At 40.7% G+C, this 16,698-nt stretch overlaps 1 protein-coding gene across 1 annotated transcript in view; it reads right to left on the bottom strand.

Annotated features, from left to right (window-relative positions):
- The window catches only part of CCNT1 (cyclin T1), a 41,110-nt gene that overhangs the window by 19,145 nt on the left and 5,267 nt on the right, over positions 1 to 16,698 (bottom strand). The window contains exon 3 of the mRNA XM_079774995.1: positions 4,198 to 4,326. Within this exon, the coding sequence (XP_079631121.1) occupies positions 4,198 to 4,326 (129 nt within the window). The remainder of the gene's footprint in view (positions 1 to 4,197; positions 4,327 to 16,698) is intronic.

A 16,698-nucleotide genomic window follows, 5' to 3' on the forward strand; every position in this document is an offset into this window, starting at 1 on the left:
AATGTTTTAATATTGATTATATGCTAAAATGATAGCACTTTTGATTAAATATATTATATAAAATATATTAAAATTAATTTTATTTTTCAACTAGTGGTAGTGGGGGGGGGAGGTGTCCCTCAGCCCGGCCTGCACCCTCTCCAATCTGGGACCCCTTGGGGGATGTCCGACTGCCGGTTTAGGCCTGATCCCACAAGCAATCGGACATCCCTCATTGCTGGCTCCTAACTGCTCACCTGCCTGCCTACCTAATTGTCCCTAACCACTCTGACTGCTGGCCTGCTTGCCCCCAACTGCTCCCCCCACTGGCCTACTCACCCCCAACTGCCCCCCCCGCTGGCCTGCGTGCCCCTAACTGCCCCACCACCTGATTGCCCCCAACTGTCCCCCCGCCCTGCCGGCCTGCTCACCTCCAATTGCTCCCCCCTGCCAGCCTGATTGGCCCCAATTGCTCCCCAAGCCGGCCTGCTCGCCCCCAACCGCTGGCCTGATCAACCCTAACTGCCCTGCCCTCCTGGCCTGATCACCCTGTAACCACCTCTGCCTCAGCCCAGCCACTATGGCTTTGTCCAGAAAGACGTCCAAAAAGTCTCCCGGAAGGTCTCCCGGTCTAATTAGCATATTACCCTTTTATTAGTATAGCAGAGGCCTGGTGCATGGGTAGGGGCTTGCTGGTCTGCCCTGAAGGGGGTCCCAGATCAGGGTGGGGGTCCCCTTGGGGGGTGGGGCAAGCCTGGGCGAGGGGCCTGGGGTGGTTTGCAGGCCGGCCAAGCCCCCATTGGGGTGGGGGTCCCCACTGGGGGGGCGTGGCCAGCCTGGGTGAGGGGCTGAGAGCCATTTGGGGTGGTTTGCAGGCCGGTCAAGCCCCAGGCTTTCTCCAGAAGGATATCCGGAAGGTCTCCCAGTCTAATTAGCATATTACTCTTTTACTAGTATAGATTAAAAGTTTTAAATGAAGTTAAAATTTTTTACATTACACATGACTCCCCTTATATTTCCAGTGGACAGCACTGGTCTAGAACTCTAGGAGAATTAGACTTGAGCCAGGAGTTAAGAGACTTATGTTATAGTTAACTTTCCACTTAACTTTATGATCATTATGGAGTCCAAGAAGGACTCTTTTCCATACAGTGAAGGAAATATCTTCACCTAATCACCTCACACAAAAAATATAGACTCAGGCCCTGGCCAATTTGGCTCTGTGGTTAGAGTGTCAGCCCATGGACTGAAGGGTCAAAGGATTGATTCCGGTCAAGGGCATGTACTTTGGTTACAGGGTCAATTCCAGGCCTGGTTAGGGTGCATGGGCCTGGTTAGGGTGCATGCAGGAGGCAATCAATTGATGTGTCTCTTTCACATTGATATTTCTCTCTCCCCCACTCCCCCCCACACTCTGTCTAAAAATCAACGGAAAAAAATACCCTTAACAAACAAAAAAAAGATTCAGGTGAGAAGTTATATAAATATACTTCAGAAAAGAAACAAAAAGCAGAGGTTATTATTGTGTGTGTGTGTGTTTTTTAATAGGTTACTGATTTTTAGAGAACGAGAAAAGGAGAAGAGAGAAACACTGAAGTGAGAGTGCAACACTGACCAGCCACCTCCACTTTCATCCCCCCACTGGGGAATCAAGCCTGCAACCTGGCATGTGCCAGGACCAAGAATCGAACCAGCAACCCTTCAGTGCACGGGATGCCCAACCAACTGAGCCACACCAGCCAGGGCTTTCTGTTTTATTTTGTTAAAATAAAATTGTCTTTTTTGGTCAATTCTATAGACAAATGACATTTAGTAATTAGTCTCAAACCTAAATAAAAGTTCAGAGCAATAACTCTTTTCAATAAGAACTACTGGTGTAGCCCAAAGAGAAAATGAAGGAAGTCAAGACACTGCCATCCAAAACACTTAATTCACCTAATTAGGGGCTATTGTCAACACACACACAAAATAAATATCCCCCCCTCCAAAATCCCTTTCTCCAATGAGAACACACAATTCTATTTATCTATTTGATAAAGGATGACTCATGCATCCACTGTAAGAGACTTAAATAATCTAGTAAGAGTAATCCATAATTTTTCTGCAAGCACTTACAAATGTCAGACCTCTCCAATTTTCACGACTCACCACACCCCAGTCACTGACTTATAAAGCCAGGAGAGATTTTCCCTTTATTAAGAAAGGCAAGGAAGGATGGAAAAAAAAAAAAAGCTGTACATATATGCATAGGATAAAAGTTTAAAAGAATATGCCGACTGGGTGGGTCAGCTGGTTGGAGCATCATCCCATATACCAAAAGGTTGTGGGTTCAATTCCTAGTCAGCGCACATACCTAGTTCGGGGTGTATAGGGGAGGCAACCAATCAATGTTTCTCTCTCACATTGATGTTTGTTTCTCTCTGCACCCCTCGCCCCACACACACACCAAAGTCTGAAAGAATATAGTATACCAGAACTGTAATCAGCAGCATCTTCCTAGGAGGAGAGGAGATGCTTTCACTTTCACTTTAAATGATTCTTAATTGTTTGGATTCTCTTATAATGAACATATATAACTTTTGTAGTTTCTTAGAAAGTTCTCTTAGAAATAGCAAATGATCAAAATATATATGTATGTATGTACATATCTACACTAATAAAAGAGAAAGATGCAAATTGATCATACCTTCACAACGCCACCAGCCAATCAGGAGTGGGTATGCAAATTAACCCAACAAAGATGGTGGGTTAATTTGCATATGCAGGCGCTAAGCGGCTGGGGGTGGGGCGGGATGCTTGCATCGTTGCCATGGCGACGACGCAGGCATTCCTCACCACCCCAGCAGCTCTGGGCCTCTGGGCAGCGTGGGAAGGCGGAAAGGTGGCTCCAGACCGGAGCAAAGGCAGAAAGGCGGCTCCTGGCCAGAGGGAAGGTGGTGCTGGCAGCCAGGGGAAGGAAGGCCGATTCTTGCATGATTCTTCGTGCATCGGGCCTCTATTATATACATATACATGTATATGATGCAATATTATATTTAACCCTTTGCACTCGCTTGCTTTTTTCTCGATTCCTTTATTCTACTCGGGATTTAATTTTTTAAATACCCCAGATTTTACAAAGTGCGGCAGTAGAATAAAAAACTGGAGCTTCTTTTCATACAAACTTATTTATTTGGATTTTTTTATATTTCAAATTATTGATACATTCAATACAATTCGACATACGAGCTGCTACCGATGCTAACCGTGTCGAGTCACACTCAACATCTGAGTGCAAAAGGTTAAAGCAAGTGGAAAGTTGTCCTAGCCGGTTTGGCTTAGTGAATAGTGTTGACCTGCAGAATGAAGGGTCCTGGGTTGGATTCTGGTCAAGAGCATGTACTTCAGTAGCAGACTCCTCCCCAGCCCAGGCCATGGTCAGGGTGCACAGGAGGCAACCAATCAATGTCTCTCTCTCACATCAATATTTCTCTCTGTCTCTCCCCCTTCCACTCTCTCTAAAAAAAATCAATAGAAAACTATCCATGGGTGAGGATTAAAGCAAGTGGAAAATTAATAAAATGGGAAAACATTTGGGATATAGTAAGTAAAAAACACACAACATCTTATATAATAAAAGCCTAATATGTAAATCGACCAAATGGCGGAATGACCAGTCACTATGATGCGCACTGACCTCCAAGGGGCAGATGCTCAATGCAGGAGCTGCCCCCAGCCCGCAGGCCCCAAATGGTGGCAGCGTCGGGGAGGGGGCGGGAGGGGGGCTCGGCTGGTGAGCGGGGCGGTGCCAGGCCAGCCAATGTGGGTGCCAGCGGCCACCCCCCTCCCCCGATCGCCCTGCCGGTCGCCCCACAGATTGGCCCTGATCACCAGCCAGGCCTAGGGACCCTACCCATGCAGGAATTTCCTGCACTGGGCCTCTAGTATATACATATATAGCTATTCATAGAAAAGAAGCTGGAAATAATAATGGTTAACTTATAGATCTGTGGTCCAAATTATATCTAAGTGACATATTTTCTTCTGTTTTTCTGCATTTTCCAATTTTACTACAATGAATACAATTAACTTCTGCCATAAAATCCCCATGTTTTTGTTAAGGAAAAAACAAACACTAAAAGGTTCTTTTAACAGCCCCCATTAGGACTTCAATAAATCAAAGTTACAAAACTAAGTTATAATAAAATTTAAGAAAAACATGTGTAATTAATCCCTTACCTCGCTCCTGGTATCGGGAAGTGATTCCTGTGGATGGAGACAAGCATGTGCTACTTTGATGACGTGTTCCAATTTTTTTGGCTGCTCCTCGACTTTAGCTGCTAGAAATAAGGCCGCTGGAGCCACAGACTAGATGGAAAAAAATAAATCATATTTACCATTTGTTTATTTCTAGATCAAGGTACAGATCTAAAAAGGAACTAAGTCTCAAACCAAGTTCTTTGCTTACCTCAACTGCATCACCTCGTTTATGCTTTTTCCTGTACTAAAAAAAAAGTCTTCCCCTCACCTATCCATTAATCCACATCCACTTCTAATAACTGATCCTGCAACAAACTCTCATTAAAAGCTACCTATTCAAGAAGCTACTAAATGTAAATAGAGAGCTTTCTATTTAAAATGAGATTCTTTATTAAGTTTGCATTAAAACAGTTTACATACTTTAAAAGGAGTACACTGAAATGTCCAGAAAAGGCAAGTCCATACAGAAAAAAAGAAAATAGACTGGTTGCCAGGAGCTAGGAGGAGAAAGGAATGAGTGATTGCTAAAGTGTGAAGAGTTTCTTTTTCTGGGGTGATGTAAATGTTCTGGAATTAGATTGTGGTGGTGATGGCGCAAGACTGAATATACTATAAACCAGTGAGTTGTACACTTTAAGAGAATTTTATTGTATGAGAATTATCTCAATTATACTTATACTAGAGGCCCGGTGCACGAATTCGTGCACGAATTCATGCACGAGTCAGGTCCCTCGGCAATCGGGCAGGCGGGCTGGGGGAGGGACTGGGGAAGGTTGGCTGGCTGCAGGAGGTTGGCTATGGGAGCGCACTAACCATCAGGGGGCTGCTCCTGTGTTGAGCATCAGTCCCCTGGTGGTCAGTGCACATCATAGCTACCGACCAATCGTCTGGTCGAAACGGTTGCTTAGGCTTTTATATATATATATATAGACTAGTGGCCCAGTGCACGAAACTTGTGCAGGGTGGGGTGGGGTGGAGGGGTCCCTCAGCCTGGCCTGCACCCTCTCCAATCTGGGACATCCCTCTCACAATCCAAGACTGCTGGCTCCTAACCGCTCACCTGCCTGCCTGATTGATCACCCCTAACCACTCTGCCTGCTGGCCTGCTCACCACCAACTGCCCCCCCCCAGCCGGCCTGCTTGCCCCCAACTACCCCCCCCACCGGCCTGATCGCCCCTAACCGCCTCTGCCTTGGCCCCGCCACCATGGCTTTGTCCGGAAGGTCTCCCGGTCTAATTAGCATATTACCCTTTTATTAGTATAGGTATGGGGGGATAAATTTTTTTTAAAAAAGGAATTCAAAGCATAGTAGTATATTCAAGAGGTTATGGAAGGCACTTAAGTGGGGGGGGGGGGGGGGCGGGGGGAATGCCTTAGCTGGTTTGGTTTAGTGGATAGAGCATCGGCCTGCAAACCAAAGGGTCCCGGGTTCGATTCTGGTCAAAGGCATGCATCTTGGTTGCACCTTGGTCAGGGCACGTGCAGGAGGCAACCAATCGATGTGTTTCTCTTACATCGATGTTTCTGTCTTTCCCTCTCTCTTCTACTCTCTCTAAAAGATCAATAGAAAAATATCCTTGGGTGAGGATTAACCTAAATAAGTAAATGGGGGGAATTCACAAGTAGATATCAAACACAGACACTAAACAATACAAGAGATCAGAGCAATATGACATACATGTAGCCTGCTGATCTGGGGAACCTCAGGAAGTAGAGCTTCACTTGAATCTTAAGAATATTTTAATGAATCAAAGATGGCAATGATAAGAGCTAGAATTCACCAGAAATAAAAAATTTTATAGAATTGAAATACCTACTTCACTTTAATAAATAGAACTGACATGCATTCTAATACAAAAATCCACTATTATAATCAGGGGATACATTCAAAGACTTCCAATGGATGCCTAAAACTTAGAATAGTATGATTTTTCCTTGCATACATACCTATGATAAAGTTTAATTTATAAATTAGGCACAATAAGATTAATAACATTAACATAATAAAACAAAATAATTATAACAATATACCAAAATGAGAGTTATGTGAATGTGGTCTGGCTCCCTCCCTTCTTCCCTCCCTCCCTCCCTCCCTCCCTCCATTTCTTTCTCTTTTATAACTGTGATGGCTACTAAGGCAAGACTGCAAAAGATTTCATTATGTTACTCAGAACAATGTGCAATTTAAAACTTAGCAATAGTTGCCCTGGATGGTATTTCTGTGGTTAGTGTCAGTCTGAGCATTTCTGTGGTTAGTGTCAGTTTAAGGTTTGATCCCTGGCGCCGATTGAGGCATGTAGGGGAGGCAAACAATCGATGTCTCTCTCTCTCACATCAATGTTCCTCCCATCTCCCCTCCCTCCCGCCTCTCCACTTTCTCTAAAATTGAATGGGGGGGGGGGAATCCTTAGGTAAGGATTAACAAAACAAAACAAAACAAAACAGATCAGTTGTTTATTACGGGAATTTTCCATTTAATATTTTCGACCACAGTTGACCACAAGCACTGAAAACACTGAAAGCAAAAACCTTGATGAAGGGGGACTACTGTGTATTCCTGCTGTTCTCTGTTATACTTTGATGTAACAGATTTTTCTCCACAATTCGATTCATATCTATATGGAGCTTTGCTACATGTACATTCCTAGAGTTTAGGGTAAGGACAGAACCAGAGGAAAATGGGGATGAACAAAGGTATGGGGAATCAGGACATGAAGCACATTTTGAACACTAAGGTGAGTAGGTTCAGTGACACAGATAACGGAATGTGGGACATAAAAGATTTTTTTAAAATTATTGACAGTATTACAGATGTCTCCCATTTCCCCCCTACTTTGGACCCTGCATCTAGCCCCCACCCCACCCCAGGTCTTCACCACACTATTGACTGTATCCATGTGCTATGCATATATGCATATATGTTCTTGGATTAATCTCTTCCAGTCCCTCCCACCCCAAGATCTGTTATTCTGCTCCACGAATCCATGCTTTTAGACCTATTTTGTTTGTCTATTTATTTTGTTCATTGGATTCCATAGATAAGTGACATCACATATTTGTCTTTCTCTAACTGGCTTATTTTACTTAGCATAATAATCTCCAGGTCCATCCTTGCTTGCAAAGGGTAAGAGCTCCTTCTTTTTCACAGCCATATAATATTCTACTCTGTAAATGTACCACGGGATTTTTATCCACTAATATACTAATGGGCTGTTTCCAGATTTTAGCTATTGTAAATAATGCTGCTATGAATAGGGGTGCATATATTCTTTCTGACTGGTGTTTCAAGTTTCTTAGGACATATTCTCAGAAGCGGGGTCAAATATCAGTTCCATTCTTAATTTTTTGAGGAAACTCCATACTGTTTTCTATAGTAGCTGCACCAGTCTGCATTCCCACAAGCAGTGTACTAGGCAGGGTTCCTTTTCTCCACATCCTCACCAGCACTTGTTGATTATTGATGGTAGCCATTCTGGCAGCTATGTGGTGATACCTGATTGTAGTTTTAATTTGCATCTCTCTGATTAGTGACATTGAGCATTTTCTCATATATGTCTATTGGCCATCTGCATGTCCTACCTGCAGACGTGTCTATTCAGGTCCTTAGCCCATTTTTTAATTGGATTGTCTTCCTGGTGTTGAGTTGTAGGAGTTCTTTGCATATTTTGGAAATTAATCCCTTACCAGATGTATCAATGGTCTTCCCAAACAGTGGGTTCCCTTTCCATTTTGTTGACAGTTTCTTTTGCTGTGCAGAAGCTTATTTTGATGTAGTTTCATTTGTTTTTTTCTTTTGTTTCTCTTGCCCTAGGAGATGTATCAGCAAAAATACTGCTACTTGAGATGTCGAAATTTTACTGCCTGTTTTCTAAGATTTATATGGCTTCATGACTTACATTTAAGTCTTTTATCCATTTTGAGTTTATTCTTGTGTATGGTATAAGTTGGCGATCTAGTTTCATTTTTTTTTGTATGTACCTGTCCAATTTTCCCAACACCATCTATTGAAGAGATGATCTTTACTCCATTGTACGTTCTTGCATCCTTTGTCAAATATTAATTGACCATAATGGTGTGAATCCACTTCTGGGGTCTCTGTTCTATTGGCCTATAATCCTGTTCTTGTGCCAGGCTGTTTTGATTACAATGGCTTTATAGTACAGTCTGGTATCTGATGCTGTGATCCCTCCAACTTTGTTCTTCTTTCTCAAGATTGCTGAGGCTATTTGGGGTCCTTTTTAGTTCCATATAAATTTTTGGGCCGAAACCGGTTTGGCTCAGTGGATAGAGCGTCGGCCTGCGGACTGAAAGGTCCCAGGTTCGATTCCGGTCAAGGGCATGTACCTTGGTTACAGGCACATCCCCAGTGGGGGTTGTGCAAGAGGCAGCTGATCGATGTTTCTCTATCATCGATGTTTCTAACTCTCTATCCCTCTCTCTTCCTCTCTGTGAAAAATCAATAAAATATATTAAAAAAAAATTTTTTTTGGAATATTTGTTCCAGATCTGTGAAATATGCCAATTGGTATTTGATTTTTTTTTTTTTAATCCTCACCCAAGGATATTTTTTCCATTAATTTTCAGAGGGGGGGGAGGGGAGAGACACATTAATTGGTTGCCTCCTTTAAGTGTCCCAACTGGGCCAAGGATTGAACCTGCAACCCACGTACATGCCCTTGATTGGGAATTGAACCCTTGATTGGGAATTGAACCCTTTGGTGCCCGGGTCAATGCTCTAACCACTGAACCACACGGGCCAAGGCACCATTGGTGTGTTTTTTAAATATATTTTATTGATTTTTTACAGAGAGGAAGGGGGAGGGATAGAGAGTTAGAAACATCAGATGAGAGAGAAACATCGATCAGCTGCCTCCTCTACACCCCCTACTGGGGGATGTGCCTGCAACCAAGGTACATGCCCTTGACTGGAATTGAACCTGGGACCCTTCAGTCCACAGGCCAACGCTCTATCCACTGAGCCAAACTGGTTAGTGCCATCGGTATTTTAATGGAGATTACACTGAATCTGTAAATTGCTTCAGGTAGTATGGACAGTTCAATTATGTTAATTCTTCCAATCCATGTACATGGTATATGCTTCCACTTGTTTCTATCTTCTTTTTCCAATGTCCTATAGTTTTATGGATAGTTCTTTTACCTCCTTGGTTAAGTTTATTCCCATGTATCTTATATTTTTTGTTATTGCAATGGTAAATAGGATTTTTTTAGTTTCTCTTTCTGAGAGTACATTATTGGTATATAAAAACGCCATCAATGTCTGGATGTTAATTTTGTATCCTGCTACTTTGCCAAAGTCATTTATTAAATCTGGCAGTTCTTTGGAAGAGTCTTTAGATTTTTCTATGTATATCATGTCACCTGGAGTTTGTCCATTTCACCCAGGTTGTCCAGTTTGTTGGCATATAGTTGTTCATATTATTTTCTTGCAACCCTCTGTATTTCTGTGATGTCAGTTATTAGTTCACCTCTTTCATTTCTGATTTTATTTGGGTGCTCTTTGTTTCTTGATGAACCTGGCTAAAGGTTCAGCAATGTTGTTTATCTTTTCAAAGAACCAGTTCTTGGTTTCATTGATCTGTTGAATTATTAAAGTCTTTGTCATTTATTTATGCTATCCTTTATTATTTTTTTCCTTCTTTCCGTCTTACTGTGAGCTTTTCTTGTTCTCTTTCTAATTCTTTTAGTGGTAGGATTAGATTGTTTATTTGAACATTTTCTTGTTCCTTGAGATAGGTCTGTAATGCTATGAACTTCCCTCTCAGAACTGCTTTCTGTGACCCATAGATTTGGAGTTGTTGTATGTTCATTTTCATTTTTTTTTATTTTTTACAGAGAGGAAGGGAGAGAGATGAGAGAGTTAGAAACATTGATGAGAGAGAAACATCGATCAGCTGCCTCCTGCACACCCCCTACTGGGGATGTGCCCGCAACCAAGGTACATGCCCTTGACCGGAATCGAACCTGGGACCTTTCAGTCCGCAGGCTGACGCTCTATCCACTGAGCCAAACCAGTTTCAGCTCATTTTCATTTTTTTCCAGGAAGTTTTTATTGCTTTCTTGATCTCACTGGTAATCCATTCATCTTATCTAATAATAGACAAACATGTAAATTGACTGTACCTCCGCCACACCCACCAGCCAATCAGGAGTGATATGCAAATTAACCCAACAAAGATGGCGGTTAATTTGCATACACAGGCACCGAGCAAACGGGAGGCTTGTGTCGTTGCCATGGCGACGATGCAGGCTTTCCGCCCCAACCCTGGTCTCTCAGGGCCTCTGGGCAGCGTGGGAAGGCGGAGCCAGAGCAGAAAGAGGCGGCTCAGGGGCTAGGCCGGAGTGGAAAGGCGGTGCTGGCAGCCAGGGAAAGGAAGGCCCATTCTAGCACAAATCTTCGTGCATCAGGCTTCTAGTTGTTTAATAACATGCTACTTGAATGTTTTTTGTTTTTTATTGTAGTTGACTTCTACTTTCATCATTGTGATCCAAAAAGATGGTTGAGTTTTTCCAATCTTGAATTTGTGGGACACAAAAGAAAGATGTTTAACAAGAGTGACACTAAAGATTTTAGAAAAATATGCAGTTAAATAAATGTTTAGAAAGATTAGTCCAGTGGTATGTGGAACTAAAAGAAGGAAAGGATAGGATATATTTTAAGTTATTTTTTTAAAAGAACAATATTGAGCCCTAACCAGTTTGGCTCAGTGGATAGAGTGTCGGCCTGAGGACTCAAGGGTGCCAGGTTCGATTCCGGTCAAGGGCATGTACCTTGGTTGTGGGCACATCCCCAGTAGGGGGTGTGCAGGAGGCAGCTGATTGATGTTTCTCTCAACAATGTTTCTAACTCTCTCTCCCTCTCCCTTCCTCTCTGTAAAAAAATCAATAAAATATATTTTAAAAAAACAATATTGAATAATTCAGGCATTAGAAATAAAATTTAGAGTAGACACTAGCAGTAGAAATATAGGAGAAAAAGAAATACAGATATCACTTGGAAAACTAATAGAGCTTCACTAAATATATGTATTTTCATGTAGAGAAAAAAATTCTAATGAGATATACTCTAAAATGTTAACAGGATTATCTCTGAACAGTATGCTATAGCAAAATCATCATTTTCTCTTTTATTCTGTCTTCTTTTAATTTTATGACGGTGATATACATTTATAAGGAGAGAAAAATCAGTTAACAGTATAAAAATTAAAAGAACTTTAAAATTGATTAGACAGAGTGGGAAAAGGAAAAGGACAACTCAGAGACTATGAGTTTTAAGCCTCCAAATTTGCCTTTAAGGGGCTAAATATGTATTTGAAAGGAGATAACTAAATATGGTATACAAACAATGTCTAACAAGGCAACATAATACCTCAATCAGTAAAAGCCTACAAAAGTTAAATTTTAATCTGATCACTTACCAAGCTGGCTTATTGAAACATTTTCCCATCAAAGGCAGTTTCTCAAAGAAATTTTTTAAAAATATGATTTTAGAAAGGAAGGGAGAGAGATATAGAAACATCAATGAGAGCCTAGCTGGCATGGCTCAGCGGGTGAGCGTTGATCTATGAACCAAAAGGTCACAAGTTCGATTCCAGGTCTGGTCACTTGCCCAGGTTTTGAACTCGATCCCTAGTGTGGGACTTGCAGGAGGCAGCCGATCAATGATGCTCTCTCATCATTGATGTTTCTCTCTCTCTCCCTCCCTCTCTGAAATCAATACAAATATATTTAAAGAAAAAACATCAATGAGAAACACTGATTGGCTGTGTCTCCTGACACCTACTACTGGAGATAAAGCCCGAAACCCTGGGATCCTTTAGTTTCCAGGATGACGCTCAATCCACTGAGCCACACCGGCAGAGCCTCAGAGGAATTCTTATAAGGTTTTTCTTAATTTTAAAAGAATAATAATGCCAGCTAATATTTGTTTGCTATGTGCAGACACTCTATAAATGAATCATTTAAATCCTATTAACTACTCAATGAGGTAGGCACTGTTATTGACTCCAAATAGATGAGAAAACTGAGGCTTAAGGTAACTTGCCAAAGCAGTACACCAAGGATCCAAATCTAGACATGTCTGACTCCAAAGCCCATTCTCCTAACCTCTAAGAGTCAACTAATGAGAGTAAAATGTACCTAATTAAAATAAAACACCTGTACTTTTAAATATTTAAATACAGCATAGCCATAGCTGGTTTGGCTCAGTGGATATAGCATCAGCCTGCAGACTGAAGGATCCCAGGTTCGATTCTGGTCAAGTGCACATGCCTGGGTTGTGGGCACGAATCCCCAGTGCGGGGTGTGAATGAGGCAGCCAATCAGTGAATCTCTTACATCGTTAATGTTTCTATCTCCCTCTCTTCCTTCCTCTCTAAAATTAATAAAAATATATTAAATAAATAAATAAAATACAGCATAAACACACACATACACAAGTTCCTCATTACTATTCTTATATTCCCCCACTTGAAAACATTTAAAACTATACATATAGAAAATCAGGTAATGAGGTTGAATTTCTTCTCAAAAAGCGAGTAAATGCTATGCCAGAATTTAAGTAAAAAAAAAATAATTCAGTAATTTTAATCATATTCAGTAAAGATATAAAATTTATTTCAATCAAAAGGCAAGTTCTCTACCTTTATTGGAAATATACTGTATCTTGATCTGAATGGTGGTTACATATCTACACTAATAAAAGAGAAATATGTTAATTGACAGTACCCCCGTGACGTCCACCAGCCAATCAGGAGGGAATATGCAAATTAGCAGGACAAAGATGACGGCGGCCGGGCGGGGCAGGATGCCTGCTATAGGGGGAGGGCGGGGGGCGGAGGGATCTACAGGAGCGGTGCTCTGGCTGGAGCGAAGCGAAGACTCGGCCTGGAGTCAGGTGTACTGCTTTGGCAAGTTACCTCAGACTTCTGCCAGAGCGAAGGCCTGGGTCCTGGGTGCCGGAGGAAAACCGGTTCCGGCAGCCAGGTGAAGGAAGGCCTATTGCACAAATCTTCGTGCAACTGGCCTCTAGTATATAATAATGCAAAAAGTAATTGAGTTGGACATCAGATTTTTGTGCTTTACTGTATGTTATAGCTCACTAAAAATAAATAAATAAATAAACAAACAAACAAACAAATAAATACAAGAGTTCTAGGCTCCAAAACACTGTCAGTGAAGTGATACAACTAAATGAGAAAAGCATTCACAACATGTGACATACAGATCTAATGCATAAAAGCGCTCATATAAATAAAAAAATCAAAATAAAGTGAATAGACAATCAATTTTTAAGTTTATTCTTCAATTTCCTGAGAACAATAGCCAATAGTCATAAGCAGCTCAACCTCACTAATTGAAGAAATGTAAATTAAAAAAAATAATTTAGGACTTCCTGTATCTTGTTCAACACTGTATCCCCACTGCTTGACAAGTAGTTAGAACTTAGTATTTCCTGAAGTAACAAATATTTGTTGTTGGTAAGGATGTAGTGAAAAGGACCCTCCCCTACAGTGCTGGAAACAATGTATATTGATGTAATCTTTCAGTAGGACAAATTGACAAAACATAACATTTTTAAATACATGCTCTTTGGCACAGCAATTTTACCTAAAGGAATTTATATTAAAATAGTCATATAAATGCATTATATCTGTACCAGACTATCTTATCTAACGTTATTTATAATAAATTACAAACCACCCAAATACCCACCAATAGGGAGCTGGTGAAATAAATTATAGCAAAAACACAAAGAAATTGGGGGGGGGGGGGGTGTCAATCGGGGGAAAAGGAGACATTATGTAAAACTTTAGACAATAAATAAAATTAAAACACACACACAAAGAAATACTATGTGGTCATTTAAAATAATGAGAAACCAATATGAAAAGATGTCCAATTTATACTGGTAAGTGATAAAGGCAAGTTGTGTAAGAGTAGTATAGTAAAAAGTGATTTTTATAATACATAAATGTTAGTCTATGTACAGAAAAATGTCTAGGACACCATATGCCTAAACATTTATCAATGGTTACCTCTGTAAGGTGGGATTACATTTCTACATTATACATATTTGTACTGTTTTCATTTTTACTATAAGCATTTATTACCTTTGTAACAATAAAAAAAGAAACACGTCTGCCCGGCGTAGCTCAGTGGTTGAGCATTGACCTATGAACCAGAAGGTCATGGTTCAATTCCCAGGCAGGGCACATGCCCAGGTTGCAGGGCTTGATCTCCAGTGTGGGGCATGCTGGAGGCAGACAACCAATGATTCTCTCATTACTGATGTTTCTATCTCTCTCTCCCTCTCCCTTCCTCTCTAAAATCAATAAAAATATATTTTTAAAAAATGTATGGGAGCTTGATAGGGCATGTAACATATCAATGCCACAACAATGTATTAAGTCCCCTTAAATGTGAATTTGGATTTATCACAGCCAAAATCTTCAAATTAGCATATTAAAGGTGAAATATTTTTGATCTGTTAATTCTAAAATGTGCCCCAAATCAGTTCTCTAAATGATCAACAATCCCAAATTAAAATTCACTGGATTTGAAAAAGGTCACAACATCACAAAGAATCTCTCTATACCGGATTATTACCATTCATTCATTCAACAAGTTTACTGAAGGTTCTTTGGAGGATACACAGAAAAGTGAGTCTCTGTCCTTCCTAAGCTTAATACATAGGAAATAAAGAAAGATAATTTAGTAACGAATTGATTTGAGATTTATTTCACCCTGGTTTTCAAATCTTTACCATAATAGTACTGAATAGTTTCCTTCTTCGCCGCACCCCTAGTGGGGATTCCTGTTGGCACTGAACTGGCACCAAAGACCACTGGTTGACATAATGGAAGCCAGACAAAAAGGCGACAGTGAATAATTTTATTTATATGACATGTCCAGAACTGGGAAATCAATAAACATGGAGTAGATTAATGGTAGCCTATGGCTAGTGAGATGGGAGAATGGTGGGGTGAGACATAAGGGGCACAGGGTTTCCTTTTTGAGGTGATGAAATGTTCTAAAATTGATTGCAGTGATGACTGCCTTCATCTGTGAATATACCAAAAATCATCAAATTGTGTACTGTAAATGGGTGGATTGTATGGTATGAGAATTATATCTCAATAAATGTTAAAAGAAAAAAATCTTTACCATAACAAAAGGGAAGAAATGCAGAAAACTTTCAGAACTGGCGAAACAGCTATGACTTCCTCTTCAAATTTTGTTCTTTATCCATTACCTTCTATTCTAGAGCTCTCAGATACCCTCATTAAATGCTTCTCTCTCCCAACCTAACCAAGTCTGCTCAGAGGTTAGAGTGTCGACCCGCAGACTGAGGGGTCTAGGGTTCCATTCCAGTCAAGGGCATGTACCTTAGTTGTAGGCTCGACCCTGGCCCCGGTCGGGGCACATGTGGGAAGCAACCAATCAATATATCTCTCTCACATAGATGTTTCTCTCTGTCTCTCCCCGTCCCTTCCACTTTCTAAGAAAAAAAAAAAAAAATCAATGAGAAAAATATCCTCAGGTGAAGATTAACAAAAAAACAGCAGCTTCTCTCTCCCTTAATAAGGGTCTGCTCCTTGCCATCAGAGATAGAGCATAGCTGGAGGTAAGGAGGGTAAGAGTAGGAGAAAGCCAAGCTGACTGGATAAACAAAAATTGGGAATACTTAATCCACAAATCCAAAGGGTTTCCTGTGCAATTACTCCCAATACTGAATCCACCAATATCTTACATTACAAGAACAATATCTAACTTCACAGAGCCTCTTCCTATGGCATTAGGAAAAAAAACCTCAAAATCCATCATCCTAAGTCTGAAACACTTTTCCTCAAAACAATCTTAAAAAATAAATATTTAACTCACAAATCCAAATGTGTTCATCAAGTTTAGCCCTATTACCTGTGAGTTTATTAAACAAGTATAGTTTTACCTACAGCTGAGCTATCACTATGAACTCGATTTCAAGTCACTTATAAATAATGCTAAATAGGGCCATTTCAGGTAGCAAAACTGAAAACAGCACTATTTATAATTCTGTCCTGAAAAGAAAAATCGCTTTATTACTATTATTTTCTTTTTCCTGTCTTAAAAGTCATCCTCAGTCATCACATAGTGTACCTCTCTACCTTCCTCCTCCAACCTGTCATTGACTGAAATTTTATCAAAGGCTTTAAACAAATCTAAATAACTTATATTCATTTGTTTTCCTATGACCTTATTATTTACCACTTCAAAAATTACAGCCCTGGCCATGTGGCTCAGTTTGTTGAGCATCGTCCCTGCACCGAGAGGTCACCGGTTCAATTCCCCATCAGGACACACGTCCTGGTTGCGGGCTCGATCCTGAATAGGGGGTGTGCGTGAGCCAGCAAATGGATGTTTCTCTCTCTTTCCCTCTCCTTTAATCTCTCTGTCTCAAATCAATAAAAACATATTTTTAA

The sequence above is a fragment of the Cnephaeus nilssonii genome (genome assembly GCF_951640355.1).
Source record: "Cnephaeus nilssonii genome assembly, chromosome: 6".
Classification (NCBI taxonomy): Eukaryota; Metazoa; Chordata; class Mammalia; order Chiroptera; family Vespertilionidae; genus Cnephaeus; species Cnephaeus nilssonii.